This window comes from Panulirus ornatus, chromosome 19 (assembly GCF_036320965.1).
Source record: "Panulirus ornatus isolate Po-2019 chromosome 19, ASM3632096v1, whole genome shotgun sequence".
Classification (NCBI taxonomy): domain Eukaryota; kingdom Metazoa; phylum Arthropoda; class Malacostraca; order Decapoda; family Palinuridae; genus Panulirus; species Panulirus ornatus.
This window is the reverse complement of record NC_092242.1, coordinates 64608293-64628021: the sequence shown is the minus strand read 5'-3', so window position 1 is coordinate 64628021 and position 19729 is coordinate 64608293. Positions and strand designations below refer to the sequence as shown.

Below are 19729 nucleotides of genomic sequence, written 5' to 3'. Positions count from 1 at the left end.
CATTGTCTATTGTTTGATTACACACATTTCTTTCACCCTTGTTCGCCGTTGCCCCGCGTCAGCGAGGTAACGTCGGGAAAGGCCTCATTCACTGGCATCCATACCCTCGCCTGGCATGTGGAACGCATCGAAATCACAGCCCTCCCTGTATTCACAACCAGACCTGTCCATGGTTGTTCCCCCCGGCTGCTCCACATGCCTTGGTTCAGTTCTGGTGACTGGTTCTAAGGAATGTTAAAGAGAGAGCATTTCTGTGTTGTACGAGGTTTTATTTTGAAGCCGTAAATCTTGAACATGAACTGTCGGAGAGCACGTGTGCATAGTTTGGCTGGGAGTGGCTGCACTTCACTGGATGTTCGTTGTGCACGGCCAGATGTTAAATAGCCGCTTGAGAAATACTTGTACACCCGCACGGGCGCACGCGTGTAAGTGGTTGCATACACACACACACACAGCCACCTGCTGTGGGCTACGAACCTCGTGAGAGGCGTATGTGCGTTGTGTAACGAAGTGGAGGGTAAGGTGGTAAGGCGAGGCAGCAAGCATCAGGCGGTGACAGGCACATTGATCCCAGGCCCTGAGGGCCGGGAGTCGCCTCACCGACCGACCGACCGACGGACTGACCGCCCGCCTCGCCCCGCCGGCACCACGGCCACCTCGGGTTTGTTTACGCCCCAGCGTTGCAGCTCTGGACCCTGGCCAATGTCCACGATAACCACATCCACCACACACACACACACACACACACACACACACACACACACACTGATTCCTGGACATAACGACGTTGTGTAGGGTAATAATCGCTTGTATCTGAACAACAGACTTAGAAAGGTGGGGATTTTCCTTCGTCACTTCCCCGTGAAAGCGGAACGGGAAACTTGTATCTGTTGTACATACTAAGTCCGATGCTTTTTATCTCTTTGGCAAGAATGTGTTACGTTGAAGTTTGGGGTTTGATAACAGGGGCGTGACCATAGTTTACGCTTCGTGAGAACAGATCCGATCCACTCGTTCAAAGTTCGACCTGGGAACCGGTTGTTTCTGGCTATCGAATATCATGATGTGTACCGGATTTATTTATTTTTTTTTTACGGGATATGACTAGACAGTCGGATTGCTTAAGTTATTTTTTCTTTTGGGTGTTTTGCTATGGATTCCGCGCCTGCAACTTTGTCATAAGGAAAACTGGAGAATTGAGTGTCTGGGTAAATTTGGAAGAACTACAGAAGGGGAGCATTACACCGCGAGCACAACGTGTATGATGATAGCCCAGCCTTTGAGAGCTAACGGTGAGCATCCATCAGCCATAATGACGTGGCTGCTGCTTATTAAGTTCTATTGATCTGTCAATTGAGGCGTTCGGCCAGTCAGTAACTGGTGCACAACACACACCGTCCTCGACCTGACCTAGTTGATGATCATTGTTATTCGATATATATATATATATATATATATATATATATATATATATATATATATATATATATATATATATAATATTTCTTTGGTAGATGAGACATCAGGGCATTTTATGCGATTATATATATATATATATATATATATATATATATATATATATATATATATATATATATATATATATATATAGTTGATACGTTGTGTTTTTTTGTCGACCATTCGAACCCGATGGATCAGACCATCTCGCCGACCAGTGTCTTATATAACCTCTGGGTTACGTTGAGGCAGACGGGTTAGGTGCCGGGGCTCCGTGTTTAGGGGTTAGGTAAGGCTGGTGTGTTTGTTTTAACGTAACACTATCGAGAATTTGGCGTCGGATTTGACTCTCACGCAACCCCTGTGCTTTTGTAGTACAATAGAAAATTGATCTTTCTTGTCTTCAAACTGTATAAAAAAAAGTAGTAATATGAAAGAAAGGAGCATTCGTTAAAATGCTCTTTGACCCACTGGTGACGACTTGCGGGGAAAATAACTAGTGCGTACTTGGTATGAAGAGCAGAAGGGGGAGGGGGGGAAATTAAGTAACACTATTTCCCTTTCATCTCTGAAATGCATCCCCCTGACTCCCTAGAAATTTGACCTGATTACGTTTCTCTTACCATTGTGAAGTGTAATCAAAGAGAGGATATACCATCCACAGTGGGAATGAATTAGGATTTAAGCTAGTAAGAGGACAGAGATGAATAACATGTTGGGGAGCGAGAGCAGGGACGAGTTTTTCGTAGCTCCCTCCCACGGTGCAGAGAAGGGAGATAGCAGATGGCTTTTTACCTTGGCAGGTAGTTACCATATCTGCCTACCCTATATGATATTAAACTGGGGGAAAAACTCATTGTGGAAATTCAGTACTGTACTATCCTTTGTTTATGCAGGTTAGAAATATGGGATACTGCTATTGTCCTCCAGCAGATAACCTTATAATATACCACCAGGTCATGTGATCTGACGTAACAATGTTATTACGGGAGAGAGAATCCTTAAGTATACCCGTGGTGTGTCTTCCTCTTCACCTAGAAGCTTTGGTCGGCTCGGTGGCTGGTCAAATCCATACGTTAACTTAACACTCCATGTTATGGCTGCCTGTCACCCACCTGTTTGCCCTTCTGCTCGCGCCGCTGGATCGTCTGCCTGCTTTTCTCAACCATCATTTCCAGAAGCATGATGCCACGGACCTTGAGTGCGATGATACGACCCCTAGGATATGATGATCCAGTTACATACACACACACATATATGTTTGTGTGTGTGTGTCGTAGCTGACAGGGATCATTATCGTGAAGATGTTTGACTTGCTCCATAAGGGCCAGGCTAAACCCATTGAACTATAATTTATGCTGTTGTTTCCTAGCAGTAGAGAATTGAATGGCGTAAGACCCATCACTGTTTTCGATTTCGCTTAAGCTCTGTCTTTTAGGAAAACATGATTTGAAGGAAACGATCTCGCTAAGCTTCGCCTCTCTCCCTTTCAACGCTTTTCTAAGACCGACAAGGTCAGGTTAAATTTACCAATTTATTTGATCCTAGAAACGTTACCCGACGTAACCTAGCCTAGCTTAAGAAGATAGAAAGAATATTAGGACGGCAAATCTTCAGGTCATCAGACGGAAATTTCAACATCAGCTGTGAAATGTAATGCGTGTGGGGTGTCTGGGGTAAACCATGGAAAGCTGTGTAGGTGTGTATATTTGCGTGTGTGGACGTATGTATATACATGTGTATGGGGGGGGGGCATTTCTTTCGTCTGTTTCCTTGCGCTACCTCGCAAACGCGGGAGACAGCGACAAAGTATAATAAAAAATAAAAAATAAATATATATATATATATATATATATATATATATATATATATATATATATATATATATATATATATATATATATATATATATATATTCTCACTCCACTCATAGTCACCACACTGGAGTGTTGGCGACAGGAGTGGCAGCCTACACGTTTCGTAGGGTTGGCTTGCTTGCCTCTGTTTAATCCTTGAAAACCCCAGCTTGGGTGTTTTCTATCTCTTATATCTCCTTACATACCTCCTTAAACGCCCACCCGACTTGTGTTGGACCGGATGCGTCGCTGTCTTCACAGTAATTACCGTAATGTATGACCTGGTTTTCTTAGTTATTTCACAGGCCAGGCGTTGCTGACAACTCTCCTACAGTGCTACAGCTGACGTGGGTGTGTGGAGTAGGCACAGTTGTCCCCTCTTGTTTCTGGTGTAGGTATGGGATGGGCACGGATGCATTTCCTACCTGCTGGTTTGGATGTGGATCAGTTACATACAGACCGCCCTCCTTTACTCTTTGAAGTTACTGCTGTTCTCCTCGTCTTATCTTCTACCCTTCTCTTCATCGATTAATTCGCATGATACTCTTCTAACAGCTGTGGCGAGAAGGCGACGGTGTGTCGGCTTTAGTAGAGCGCGACTACCGGAAATTTGGCCGGGACTCTCTAGGTGAAACTCTCCTTCGGCCTTGGCATCACTGCTACCCGGGGGAAAACTATTGGGAGGGATGGGGGAGGGGCAGCCAGTGGTGGTGCGTGGGGGGGGGGGTCCATGACGTCAGGGGGTTGGAGGGGGGCTGAGGGGGTCGAAACTTCAGGTGGTGTTGGGGAAGGGTTGGTTGGGGGGTGAGGGAAGCGGGGTTCCGGGTCACTGACTTGCTCCGAGGGCTGCGGTGGTGAGCTGTGTCATGGCTGTTCATTGGCCGAACGTTTGTCGTATTTTCGCTCGGGCTGTTTACACCGTGCGAGTGTATATGATCGCAGAACTATATCATAAGCTTGTGAAGAAGGTGTTATAGGTTTTTTTTTCGGTTGTTGGTGACGGCATGAAGCAGGCAGCCGTAATGATCTTGACGGTCTTAACAAAAAGGAATTTCCTGTTTTTAGAAAAAAAATGGTGTATGGTTTAGTGGAAAGTCATTTCGTACAGTTACTCCTATTTTCAAAAGATATATATGTGGGAATGTACCATAGTTATAAGTAGACATGTACAGTAGTTTAAAGCTATATTTTCAGAGGGTAGATAAATGATTTTTTTTTTTCACGAAAAGCTGTAGTCATACTTCAAAGAAAGATAAACCGTTCAGTACGATGATTTTCAGTGTATGCTTTTTTAAAGTGGTGGTTTACTGTAGTCTACATTGGTTTCTTTAGAATACTCTACTGGTAGAAGTATGAGTTTCATTGCTGTTATTACCACTCTCTCGCAAGTCAAGGGGTTGTGAAAGACATTTTTTTTTGTATGTGTCGATGTTACTCAATGTACGCTTCATGCTTGCGTCAACCTAGCCGATAATATGTGCACTTGACCAACACTCTCTGAACGGGCACACTTTAACTTTATAGACTTTGCCAAATAAAACTTTTGAATGTTAGAATAGAATCAGGAGGGTAGTAGGGAAGTATGCGACACGGTCATCTCAAGAAGTCTTGCCTAGCACAGTGTGTACGAGTCACGTTGAAGGGACTGCTGCCGTGTGTGGGTGCCCGCCGAGTCATCGTTTTGCTCCCCTCGCCCTGCCCAAAGACCGACAAATCTGGGCTGCTGTCGTAACCAGAGGTGCATCGCGGATGTATGTATACTCGGTGTTAGGTAATCATACTACGGGTGCTGTGTGCCAGGCTACTTATGTTGTCGCCGACGCCGCTTGGTGGCTTCCGCTCTTTCGCTGAAGATTACGAGATACAAAAATGTGATTTTTTACTTTTTTTTCCGGAGAAACGAACACTTGGGTAATACGCTGGGTGTCGTAGGGGGTGGCGCTCTAAGATACGTGAGCAAGACGGTGCGATGCAGCGACTAAAGAGCCTGGGCCATCGCACCGACGCGTTGATGCCGAGAGCGACAAGGGTGTCCACATTGTCCAGCATCTTATACCGTTGGCTCTCCTTCCCCTGATAAGGAAGAAAAAAGAATATTCGAGAAATTTGTAGTGTTGAATATTAGGTTACATTCAGTCGGTCAAAATGCACCTAGCTTGTTGTTTTTCCTCTCACTGTTGCTGCCCTGATAAAATGCTAAGTCTTTACCCTAGGTATTCAGTGAAGAAACAAAAAAATGTTCGAACAACATCCTGTCAATGGACACGTAACTGAGATGTTGCCAATTTAGAGGGATTGAGATAATTTCATTACGGCGTCAGTTTTGTCTTTGTAGATTTAGATTCCATGACAGCGTCAGTTTTGTTATTTGTAGATAATTAAAATTCTTAGGTGCAAAGGTATGCTTGGGTTTAGGCGACTTCTGGATAGTATTCCAGATAAAAACAAACGAAGGAGATTCCTGACCTAGGTTTGACTTTCTCACCTTGGCCACAGTCGAGTGTTTTTGTCGGCGTTTTAGTTTTCCCAGGAGGTACCTTGATGATTCATTCGTAACTTGAGAAAACATCCGTATTCAACTGAGGAAATAGTAATATGCGCACGAGTAGCGTATTTCACAGTGCCTCCCTCTTTGCTGAAATTTTCCCAGTTGTCGTACGGGTGAGAGTGCTCGAGTCTAGAAGTTTAAAGAATTATTGTCTCAATAAGGTGGCGTGTTACAGGGCAATCTAACTTTTGATATGATTATCTTGACTCTCTCTCTCTCTCTCTCTCTCTCTCTCTCTCTCTCTCTCTCTCTCTCTCTCTCTCTCTCTCTCTGTCCTTGGCGTCCTTAATTTGTCAGGAATCTGCAACCTCACTGCTTTTAACCTAGGTGCAACTTTGTTCCTCTTTATTGTTAGTGTCGGCAATCGCCATTAACTACAAATCCTGAGTTATTGTACCGATGTGTGGTATTGTATATTGTAGCAAATAAAGCATTTTACAGTCTCAGTTCACTGGGTCAGTGGGTACCGTGTACTTAAGTAACTTCTGTACGACCATGGCTGTATATTTGGAAGGAAAGAGAATGCGTTGGCGCTTCTTCCCTCCTTTCGACGCGTACCAGCTGTGGGGGCACCGCAGCGCTGCGGATAAAAAAACCATTTAAAATTACCATGGAGTTTGGAGTTATTCTTAACTTGTGATTTATATAAGATGGTTGGGAGGGTATATGTGCAGTGTCAGGACTGTCTCGGATGCAGTTTGAGGGCAGGGCGGGTCCGAGATAGTCAAACCGTTGTGCTCGCTACCCGCAAGGCAACGGAGTTGCGAACATTGTATCACTGCTGTTGTCTCTCTCAGTGGTTTTCCGATATCAGTGAAGACAGAGAAAATTGAGCTATTTGATCTGAGATTTACGGTTTTGATGAAGACTGTGAGGCGGTGGAGACATTCTCTTGAAAGGTGTAGGTGTGGCACGCCCCAGAAATAAGAAGCTAGTTTTAAATATTTTTTTTTCTTATTTGCACAGAAGCGCCCGTAGCCGATATAACAAGTCTAATTCTGAAGTTGTTGGAACTGAGTGTTTGATTGTCATCCAAGATGTAAGTAATCATGTACTGAGATGAAGTATTGTCAGTTTCACTTTAGAATTCAGTGGGTTGTTTTGCAAAATTTACGTCCATAAGTTAAAAAGAAAATGAATTGCCTCCCTTTGCATGAGACTCAAAAAGTTCTGAATGCGATCTGGCCCGTATAATTCGTTTCATCCAACCCTGTATATGCGCTGTCGCTTGGTGTGGCTAGGCTTATTCCCTAAGTTGATAGATAAGTCTTTAAAGGTTGTGAGGTACGTTTATTAACCCTTCGATATGGAGATCGAGTGGCTTGTTGACAAGATCTTGACCGCCAGGGTTCATTCGCTTGACGAACATGGCGTTTGTTTCGTTCACTCCCACCAATTTTATCAAGATGCAGATTAACCTCTCAAAAGAAAAGGAACCCCATCCATACGATGAGGTGCCTGCACTGTGTTGTAATTAGTATCCGTATGTTTTGCTATGTTTCATAATTTGGGTATATTTCAGGCAGTTCCCTGGTCTCGCAATGCTAAATATTTTGAACTTATTTTAGATACACATCAAGAGACTTAGCTGGTGTTGCAGTTTTCTTTGTTAGTAATCCGCCACACTTCCATATGGTGCAAATGGAAGTAGTCGTAAATTAGTATATCGTAAAACTTTCTTTAGACAGTCTTTGAAAATGAATTATGTTAATTTGTCCTTTTATGTTACTTAAGAAGTATATATCCCAGCTTCATTCTACGTAACCAGTTTATCGAACAATCCATTGAGGAGTTGACTGTAGACCGAAACCCGTAACCGGGCTTCGAAATTCGAATGTATTTCAGATGATGATTACATGCTGTGAACTACAGTATTCTTAAAGGACATGTCATTGAAGTAGTGTTAATGTATTTAATTACCAGTAAGTTCAAGATAAAAGTGGAGATGCGTGTGTGTTTCGAAGTCTCACTAAAACTGTGTATTATACTGGGGCGGGAATGGATGATCGGCTGTGCTGGGTTGCCTAAATGTTTTGGAAATAAACCGAGATTAACCTCCAAAAGAAGTAATTGGCAGTTAATTGTAAACAATTGTATTGATGACTTGTATTTTATTTAGGCAACCATTGTGAGAAATAAGTTAGTCACAAGAAAGGCATAGAGTTGTTTGGACACGTTTGTATATGCAAGAAAGGTAGAGTGATTGCATATGGACAAGTGTTTTGTCGAGCAGTGATGTAAGATTGTAAGAAATGGATATTTGTTCTGTAAAGGACACGTGGTTTTTATGGAGCAGTGATGTAAGCCTATAAGAAAGAGATATGGTTGTATAAAAGACACGTGTATTTGTAGAGCAGAGATATGGTTGTATAAAGGACATGTGTTTTTGTGCGTTTTTGTAGAGCAATGATATAAGCCTAGCAACCGAGTGAAGGGCGGTTGGTTGCTGGCCTCGTTGTTGGTAGTGCCATTTCGCGGGAAGGTTGGTACTCCCAGAGCTAGGCAGTGGACGGTGGCCAACACCTACCTGGTTGCCAGGCTCTAGCAGATCGCCGGGACTTTTTTTTTTTTTTTTTTTTTTTTTTACATATGTTTCCCTAATCTTTCCCGGGATCCATGACTTTGAATTCTTGGCCATTTACCACTTCTACGGTTTGGGTTTACTGCAATATTTTCTAGACTTGTATTTACGTAATCTACCCAAAAGTACTGTATTTTAGGGTTAGGGAAGGTGATCTTTTCGGCCACCTTGATGTTATTTGTCCAGACGCTGAAGGGATGAAAAAACAAAGAAATAGAAGGGGTTGTAAGTAGCTCACTAATAAACCCGCCAGTATGCTGGGGGTTGTGTGTATATATATATATATATATATATATATATATATATATATATATATATATATATATATATATATATAAGCAAAACCCTACGAGTATTACATAATTCAGTGATTGTAATCCTCATCAAACACACATCGTGTATCATTACACTTCATGACTTTTGCTTCCCTTCCTCCCCTTCCACCACAACTTGCCTTCTATATGCAGTGTCTTTTTTCCCCTTCAGACCACCAGAACAAAATTCGCAAAGTTCAAGAAATGTTGGTCATAAGCCGGGAAGAGGGTATGGTCGGAGGGGGGGAAAAAAAACACCTGGTCGTACCCAAGATCCTGCATAGCTTCCTCTAGTATCCAACTGGTCTGACATTTCCCATATTAAGTCTTCCTTTTGCTATGGGTCTTCTCTGAAATTAAACACTTTTTTTTCATTCTAGAGAGTTTATATATGTTGTAATGTAGTATTGTCGTGTATATGTGATTTGGAAATCCTGCACATACCTCGAGGGTACAAGCTCTTTGGAATGAACCAAGCGCTGGGACACTGTTGAATAAAGATATTTTACTTTGAGCGAAATCCTTGAGTGTTTTTAAAATTCAGTGGAGGTTTTGGTGAACCTGGAGATTACATCATTGGAACGAACAGTGTTACCAACACTACCAACAGTAATGTGTTAGCTTATTTTGTCATTCACTGATTGCCATGCTGATGATTTTTTTTTTTCTCAGAATTTAGTAATAGTGCATGTGTGTGACATTCAGAATATCCGGTTCAGAAGGGTCAGCGTACCTTAAATAGTGGAGGGGCGGAAGTGCTGAGTTAGAGCTTGCGAAGTTCAATTGCCAGGTGGCGTTAGAGATTGTGATGTTGTTGGTTGTATACCTCCTCGCTCTTTATGGGGGTTGAGGGGGCTCGTGGTATTAGAAAAACATTGTCGGACCGTTAGAAAGTAGAATATAACGAAGGCACAAAATCCATGTAATATATCTCTATGACAGCACAAACAAGGAATACACTCCAGTGGAAATAAAAAATAATCACCCATCCGTCTTTTCAACGGGAGCATTTCTTAGTCTCGCTGAGCTCCTTTCCTCGAACAACGCTTGGCTTGTTTACAAGCACACACGCCTGGATGCCGGGGGTATATTGATAAGACGGCGAAGTTTCGTATCTAACGAACTACTCACATCTGCGTAAAGCTACATTATGCACTTCATCTACTACTATCCTCTTGTTTCCCCACTTTTAAGTTCTCACCTATCCTCAATATATATATATATATATATATATATATATATATATATATATATATATATATATGTAATTGTGTGTGTCTTAATTTCAAGCCAAATGAGGTGCAATTAAAACACTGTTGATGGTTGATAGTACTTACTGACTGTATATATATATATATATATATATATATATATATATATATATATATATATATATTTATACTTTGTCGCTGTCTCCCGCGTTTGCGAGGTAGCGCAAGGAAACAGACGAAAGAAATGGCCCAACCCCCTCCCCCCCATACACATGTATATACATACGTCCACACACGCAAATATACATAATACATATATATATATATATATATATATATATATATATATAATCAATCTTGGAATTACCTTAATACTGCATGACCTAAATTACTTAAGACTTTGGCCCCTCGATGGAAGCTAGGACCTGGGTGCCACGACCCCCCCCCCCCCCCCCCCCCACACACACACACACACACACACACCTCTGCCCTCTCTTTTCGTCGACGTTGCCGGGATCATGTTTGCACAGTATACTAAGAAAAATCTGTCGGTTGATAATGAAATCGGATACGACTCTTGGGCAGGTTTCTTTATGATAAAATGCGGAAACACACCACTCTCCGCAAATTAATTTATCAGTTTTGTGTGAAATCACAGCAGAATGGCCGAAGAAAGTGCAGACAAATATTCTTGAGAGGTGCTTCACTTCTCTGTGTTACTGTGTTTACGTAACTCTCCGGACACTGAAAATAGTCCGAACAACCAACCGGTTACACAAGTTTTACTGCCCCGAAGAATCTGCTTGGTCGGATTCCGCACTTTGATCATGTTGGTTGCATAAGCCTTTCTCAAGGTCTAATCCATACATGGTCCACAAGTACTGGCACAAGTTGGCTCGTGTGTGTGTGTATGTGTGTGTGTGCATGATATTGGTGTTGGCAATCACTTTGCGTCTACATGTTTATGTATGTAGCTTTAGAACGATGTCGGATTCTCGTCAATAACAAGTCCAAAATTGTTTCAAAAATATTAGTTCGAATGTATTTTGCACCAAGACATTCTGTTTATTGCTTGATTAATTTCTGAATGAGTTCAAACTTCTTGAAGCATTGGAATAAAAATCATAAGGTCGCTCCCGGCTGTTGTAGGCGAACTTAAATATCACGAAGTCCTCTTCCATGCACACTGTGCATAACAATCCACGAAGTAACGTTGTGCATACCGTTGACCATGGCGGGCACTTGCAGTCCCACACTGTAGATGGCGTGCCAAAGCTTAAAGTTCTTTTAAGCTTTGTTGCTTATTACTACTACCAGAGCTTGATTCGTTACTTCACCGGCGTACATTGGACTTTTTTTTTAACGACTCTACATGTTTGGAACGAAGGTCAAATGATAGAATATGGAGGTTTTCCTACATATTTGCGTTGTAGACCTTACGAAATGAGTGAAAGTTTTATCGCCGACGAAGCGTTTTTAAGGCTATAGTAGAGATGGTACTGCGATGTTTATCATGTTTTCCCTCTTGAGGAAACCAATATATATATATATATATATATATATATATATATATATATATATATATGTATATATATATATATATATATATATATATATATATATATATATATATATATATATATATATATATAATACCGTACTTTATACTGTTGACGTCATGGGGAGGAAGCGTTGGCTGGTTGGTGTAGTCTGTAGCGGGATTCGAGATGACGCAAGGGTTCCCGGTTGGTCTTCTTGGCAGCGAATGTTGTTCGGCGGGCTCCCCGACAGCGTTCCTGACACCCGGGCCCTCCCCTGCTAATGCCGTTTGGATCATATTCAGGCTACGTATTTGAGAAACTTAACTCACGATAGAGCTGTCGTTTGTGTATGTTCAAGATGTGGCTCGAAATCAAAACTCGTTTATTGTCATAGCAAAACACCTGAAGAGGGCCTAAGAGTTAATTACGCAAGCCAGTTCTTCATACCTCCAATGGTGCTTTTAATTTTATTTTCGTTTTCATGTTGCGTGTGATTGGGAGGGGGAGATAATTATTATGCCTCGCACATATGGTTTTTCAAGTTCTGTTCCAATCCCTCGCATTATTTTTCTGAACTAATAATATGTTAATCGTAAAAGTAATGCCGAGGTTTTCCTTCCACGAGCGTCCGACAGGTAACCTCATGGCCTCATTTTACTTCGACATGAATTTTCTTATATTTGACAATTTCCTTAAGCGTTCATCTCTCTCTCTCTCTCTCTCTCTCTCTCTCTCTCTCTCTCTCTCTCTCTCTCTCTCTCTCTCTCTCTCTCTCTCTCTCTCTCTCTCGTTAAAATGACATCATAAAGGATGCAAATCTTTCATGGAAAAATATTTAGGAACTAGTTTTGAAACTATTCAGTTTGGGATTTTGCCCATGTTTGATATTAATAGAAATACCCGTACTGAGATTTGTTAACAAAGTACGGTTGTCTGATTTTCGTGTTTGCGTAGAAAAAGTCAAATGTTTTATATTGAAGTTGCTTGTTGCTGCAAGACCCCATTTTATATCAGTTACAGTATACAAATGTCTTATTAGCTGGGATGGCTTGCTTAACAAAATCATTTATTCGCTTAATACTTCTGGATGTATGCAACATAGAGGGAGACATGCTGATTGTGCTTGAGTTGAGTGAGAGTTGGGTCTTTTAAGGATATTTTATTGGTCAGCCTTTTCCTCTTACGTCACTTCATTGACTAGGAAAGGGTATTTCATTGGTTTTGCTCACTGGATAGACAAAACCATGCTTGTATCAAATATTATCGACAGAATGTAAATGATGCTGTTTTATGGTACTGTGTACCGGAGGCCAATCGTATTGTAAATAGTCTTGTCATTATTGCTTTAATCTGGTTTATGGTTTAGTGGGGCTCTAAGCCCAGTTACCCCCCTTCACACTACAGAATCATTAAAGTTCGTAATCAGGATAATTAGGAGGGCCTCCCCTGGCCTAGGTGACCTATTTGTTAATCGGATACTTTTCTTGCATATAAATTGTAAACTGATGAAGTAACAAGTAATCCTAGGTTGTCATCGATCTAATTTGGTCAGTCGACCATATTTTTTTTTTTTCAGAACCTTTTAGTGCCATGTATATCAAATGCAGAAAGATATATTTGGTTGATCGTGAGATAGCCAAATGTCATTTCATGCCAGTGTATCCCTTTAGATAAATGTCTGATTAGAGGAGAGAATATAAAGAGCTGTTACTAAGTGATACTTTGCCATCTACAATTATTGCCGATTTGAAACGTTAATAAAGCGAGTTTACCGCAGTGTTGAAATGTTGTCTTTGTTTATGAGTAAATGTGTTTTCTTATTTGTCTTTGTTGTTCGTAAGGTTTTCAGTTCCATGATTGGCTTCATTAGCTGTTTTGCTATGTACTTGGTCTGCACCTCGTAATTAGGTTTGCTGTCCCTGGATTGGCCAACACTTGCTCTCAAGTTTTGCCTTTCTTGCATTTTCAGTTTGGCTATTTTGCTTAAACACTGACATCTTTATTTTTACATTGTTTTTATTTTTATCCGGTAATTTCTCGTGCTTGCTGTTCACATTTTTAAGTTAAAAGAATTTAATTCGGGTACACAAGTTACTTTTGATCCCCCCCTCCCTATATGTCTTATAATTTGACTCAACCTTTATCTTTTATTTATTGTATTATGATTCCATGTAGGGAAGACATATTTGTTATATATATATATATATATATATATATATATATATATATATATATATATATATATATATATATATATATATATTTGATTTTGTTTTTCATAAAGTGGTTGATAATGTTTTATTCTTTTATATAGGCAGTCCTAAAAACTACATCAAGAAGAAATGTTCTGCAATGAACTATAAAAACTGAAAAGAAATACCAAATTTATGTTAATTGTGTGTAAAACATGACCACATTGGTAATGAGAAGAGAAGATTTGGGAGTATCTTGGGCAGACCTTGAATATCCTCCCAAGTCTTGCAGTACAATGACCATCCCCACCACTGCCAACACGGGGTCATCTGGCCCATTCACCACCCCATGGGCTGCGGACGGCAAGAGTTTGGCGGCCCACATTGCAAATGCAATGCCCACTCCACCTGAGTCACCCCCACCTGGACGACTGGGTAGTACCACTCATGATGACTGCAATGTACGTGGCTCTTCCAGCCTACACCTCCAACCCCAACCACTAATCTCTGTCACTGATAGAATGACTTAATTATTTCCATTAGTCTCATAAAGTACTTGTAGAATGTAATACTTAATTCTATTATGTCCTGTTTTATTAAATAGTCTAAAATGATATGTTTTTGGCAGTCAGATCCTTAGAAAAAGGAAGACAGGAAGCAAATAACTCAGTTAAGACATTCTATCTGATATGAATACTAGAATATTGTGTTGGTCTTACCTATGTACTTACCAACCATGATATGAGACCAGCATTAAATTGATATACCTACAAGAGACTTCAGCAGTAGCCAAGAAAACCTTTCTGAGTGCTATGTTTGCCCCTCTGTTTTGAAAAAAGGTGCATAGCTGTCCCTCACACAGACTAAATAGATTTTATAGTTGGACAGAAGGTAATTTTTGTTTTTATGTATTGTTACCTATATTTCTCCCATGGGATGTTATTATTGTTACCAGCATGTCTCTTACCTCCACATGTGATTATTTCCTGTAGAAAATATTCCTGTATGGCTTTAAAGAGAAATTTGAACTTACTGTATTGCTGTTTTTACTTACAGCTTACTCCCTAACCATAAATCTGGAAATTGTCTTTTATTTCAGTATTTTCATTGTATTTTGCTTGACTACCTACACTTTTCTGTGAACAGTGTTTCCATTTATCAGTATTGTAATAACAAATACTAATTTAGTGCTTAAACTTCAACATATAATTGTATTGGTTACAGCCTATGGATGTCATGTTTCTTCTCTAAAATTTTCCTTGAAAAACTACTTCTAGTATACTTAGGCTTCAAACTACCAAGTTGTTTCAAGTATGGGTCACTAAGAAATTGAGTTACTAGATTAAAAGTATTACATCCAAGTACATCAGATTGACCCCAGTGAAGGCTTTACTGTTATATCTTACCTATTAGATTATGTATAGAAACAAGGTGAGGTAATCCGTGGAAAAAATTAAATTGGTGCTGCACAAGAAATACATATTGGAAAATTATAGGAAAATGAACCATAGAAGCTAAGTACTCTATTGCATTTTAGGGTAGGGGTATGCAGTATTCATGGTGGGGGTGGAATTAACATTCTTTATCAGTTGCTTTGCTGTACATGTGTTTCAAGTGTTTCTGTTAAATCCATCCATAATAAATCTCGTCCAAATTCTCTTTAAATCTCTATTTGCTATTTTAGAGCTACAATGCCATCCATTCAAGAAGTCCCCCAGAATTTTTCTTTTTCTGTATCTTAGCTTCCACTTGTCAAACTGCACCATGACTCTTCAGCCTTTTCTGAAACTTTCTGTGAGCATTAACACATCTTTGGGAAGTATATTCATCAATTGTATGTATAGCATACAACATATGGTATTTCCCTCCACATGGAAAGCATCATTATTATATGCAAGAAAGGGTTCACTTGGCACTGATGCTTATATTGGTTGATGGACCCAAAAGGGTACTGTTCACAGCAAATTCTGACATGGAGGTGATATGTGTGAGAAGCAGAGATTGTATGTATGTAGACTGAAAGACAACTGATCGTGTATAGGTATGGCAGAAAAAAAAGACAGCAACCTGGGCCAAAGGGTGATCATTAACAGGTTTTGAAATCAGCTTTCACTAACCTCCCAACACCCAGGCAGTCAGTATTTGTAATACACCTCCGTTATTGGTGGCTGCTTACCACTTACTACCTGCCTACTGAGAAAGAGAGAGAGAGATGTTGGGTTATTGTGCTCTCTTTCATTGGTGCTGCTGAAAGTCAGCTATGTTTTCCAAGCAGACAAGCATATAGGTCACAGTTTAATTTTCAAAGCATATTTTTTGGAATTGGATAGTATGAATGGGATGTATTGGAGAGGAAATGCTTGAGGACGACCATTGGCTTGTGGTGGGTTGATCTCACAAAATCAACCATGTGAGATTGTATTGCAGTCAATGGACATAGAGGATTACAATGCTATATCTTGTATGGCGGGGTAGCAACAGGAATGGATGAAGGCAAGCTAGTATGAATATGTACATGTGTATATATGTATATGTGCATTTATGTATAAGATTACAATGCTATATCTTGTATGGCGGGGTAGCAACAGGAATGGATGAAGGCAAGCTAGTATGAATATGTACATGTGTATATATGTATATGTGCATTTATGTATATATATGTGTATATGAGTGGTTGGACCATTCTTCATCCGTTTCCTGGCGTTACCTTGCAACGTGGGAAACAACGATTGAGTATAATGATAAAACAACAAAGGCCACATTCGTTCACACTGGGTCTCTAGCTGTCATGTATAATGCACCGAAACCACAGCTCCCTTTCCACATCTAGGCCCCACAGAACTTTCCATGGTTTACCCCAGACGCTTCACATGCCCTGGTTCAATCCATTGACAGCATGTCGACTCCGGTATACCACATCGTTCCAATTCACTCTATTCCTTGCATGCCTTTCACCCTCCTGCATGTTCAGGCCCCGATCACTCAAAACCTTTTTCACTCCATCCTTCCACCTCCAATTTGGTCTCCAACTTCTCGTTCCCTCCACCTCTGACACATATATCCTCTTTGTCAATCTTTCCTCACTCATTCTCTTCATGTGACCAAACCATTTCAATACACCCTCTTTTGCTCTGTCAACCACACTCTTTTTATTACTACACATCTCTCTTACCCTTTCATTACTTACTCGATCAAACCACCTCACACCACATATTGTCCTCAGACATCTCATTTCCAACACATCCACCCTCCTCCGCACAACCCTATCTATAGCCCACACCTCGCAACCACATAACATTGTTGGAACCACTATTCCTTCAAACATACCCAGTTTTGCTTTCCAAGATAATGTTCTTGCCTTCCACACATTTTTCAATGCTTCCAAAACTTTCACCCCCTCCCCCACCCTGTGACTCACTTGCACTTCCATGTTTCCATCCACTGCCAAATCCACTCCCAGATATCTAAAACACTTCACTTACTCCAGTTTTTCTCCATTCAAACTTACCTCCCAATTGACTTGTCCCTCAACCCTACTGTACCTAATAACCTTGCTCTTATTCACATTTATATATGGCAAGGCAAAAAATGTGCAAGCAGACTCTCTGCAAGTAGTAACAGTGAGCGAGAAATTGCCTTCGATGGACCTGTATCATTTTCAAATGATGCTAAAATACAGAGTTGAACATTTCAAGAAGCTTGGCATCAATTTGAATTATATGTCAGAGCACAAATTTTACTGCTTTGGGTCCTTTATTATACTACTATCTGTTCATATATTTGATAAATTATACAAGAGAATTTTAAGTCCAACCGTAATTCTTCTTTCAAGTCATAAATGCTAATTTTTTTTATATTTATTTTCAGAATGGCCTTATCGATGAAACCACTACCAAGTTGGGACTTCAAAATCTTCTCCGCGTTACCACAAGTAATTCTGACCGATACTACTTGACACGAAAATGCTGCTATGTCTTCCATTGTCTAAACCTTCGAACAAGATTTAACTATCCAGATATACCCAATCAGGTAAGGTTATTTTCAGTATAGCAGCAATACAGTTATTAATCAATAATTTGTAAGATTTTTCTTCATGTTTTCTAAGATTTTCCTTCTGCTTTGTCAATTAAGCATGAAGTGGTATGGATGGTAAATGTGTATATTCTGTTATTGTGTAAATTTCTGGTTGAGAACATGTATACTCAGTGATCTTTCATTAGCCACTGTGCTTGTATCACCTAATCCACTGAAGATGATAGAATTTAAACTTCAGTTTTCATGTTGCAAATACAGTATATATCTAATGGATGTGACTGATTTACCCTCACATTAAGCCTTTCTGTGTTGTGCACATCAATGTAATGTTATGTAGAAGGTTGCTATGAATATCCACAAACTTGATATCCTGTCAAATGACTCCTTGACTTTTCCTTGAGGGGAGGGAACCTTGCAGTATATCTGTCCTGTGTTCATCAAAGAACGTTGCTGCGGATATTTATTGATTGATGTGTAATGTTATGGTTATGATTGGATGACTGCAGCTATAATTAGTACAAATGTGAATATATTTGGTGAATTATTTATAGCTTAAGTAGTTTGAATTTTAGTCATTACATGGAGACCATAAGTGCCTAGACTTATGTTTTTCATGTAAATGTTCATCTCTAAATTTATATCCATCAATAGCTGATCATACAAGATGAACGAGTAGCAACTGCAATGGAGATGCTAGTGACAGAAGAGGTAGAAGAGAGAGGATTGAATACAGATGACAAGAAGGCATACTCATCCATTTTAGCCAAGCACACTGCCAGAGCTCATAAATTGCTAAATGACATGAAGGCTGCTTTATCCAGTACACTGATAAGGTAAGGGTATCTAAATCTAAGACTGCCAAATTAATTCTTCAAATTTCCTGAATCACAGCTTCAGGTTTTAAGCTTTAATCTTAGTGAAATTATTTGTTAACTACTCTGCTGAACACAGATTTTCTCAGTTTTACCACAGGGCATTCATCACAGACACGCATTCAACATATCTCAAGATCCCTCTTGCCCAAGGTGCAATTTCCATTCTGAAGATACTGAATACTTACTCTTTAGGTGTCCTACACTCACTTCTTGGGGTGTACACATAACATCACTGCACATCAAGATATACGGTCTTGATGTTGGCTTCCTATGTGCTGCAGAAGCCCAATAGAAGGGAATATTATTTTTTTTTCATACAGATTTCCCATTTCCCATAATAGTGAGGAAGTGCTAGGAACAGAGGAAGAAATGGCCCCATTCATTCACATCCTCTCTGCATCTCATGTTTAATGTACCAAAACCACAGACTCTTATGTTTATTAATTTCATTATCTACTCGAGACATATAGAGCTCCAGCTGCTAATCACTGGTATATTTTGTGGTTTCAGAATAACAGGTTATGTGTTGTTCAAGGTGTTTAGCAACCTTTTGATGTCAGTAACAATACATGGAGGTCAGCAAGAAGTGATTGACAGAGCAGCAAAGAGGGACATACCAATTATATACGTTCCCTTGCATCGCTCACATGTTGACTACCTGTTTGTCACATGGGTCCTCTTCAACCGGCAGATCCCAGCACCTATTGTTGCTGCGGGTGACAATCTTCGTATTCCAGTTTTTGGGTAGGTTTATGATAATTTCATATCTGTAGCAATTAGTATTTCTGTATGTATATGGGAGATTACTGTTTGTGTGTTACATGAAGAGAGTTTCATGCTCGTGTTGCTGCATCTCTTAACCTTGTATGTGTGCACCATGTCTACTCCTATATGTAGACACACACACACCTCAGCCTAAGCCAAATACCCATTACTTGACCAGTATCTTTTACATAGGAATTGTCACTTCCTTTTCCACCTTTTTATTTTATCTGCAGTAGGTTGTTGGATATTGTTTGAACAAGTAAAAGGTGTTCAGATGTGTTAGGATTAAACTTGTAATGAATTTTTATATAATTAATATATCTACACAGAGTTTTTAGGAAATAAATTTTAAG

At 40.0% G+C, this 19729-nt stretch overlaps 1 protein-coding gene across 8 annotated transcripts in view; it reads left to right on the top strand.

The window, feature by feature from the left end:
* The window catches only part of mino (glycerol-3-phosphate acyltransferase mino), an 86352-nt gene that overhangs the window by 44838 nt on the left and 21785 nt on the right, over positions 1-19729 (top strand). For 4 of the 8 annotated variants that reach the window (XM_071674156.1, XM_071674152.1, XM_071674154.1 and 1 more), the window contains exons 2-5: positions 13824-14162; positions 17569-17730; positions 18388-18569; positions 19122-19355. In XM_071674156.1, coding sequence (XP_071530257.1) covers positions 13917-14162; positions 17569-17730; positions 18388-18569; positions 19122-19355 — 824 coding nt within the window. In that variant the 5' untranslated portion in view covers positions 13824-13916. Of the gene's footprint in view, positions 1-6544; positions 6902-13823; positions 14163-17568; positions 17731-18387; positions 18570-19121; positions 19356-19729 lie in introns of those variants that run through there. The other 4 variants (XM_071674151.1, XM_071674150.1, XM_071674157.1 and 1 more) reach the window with 3 other exon arrangements.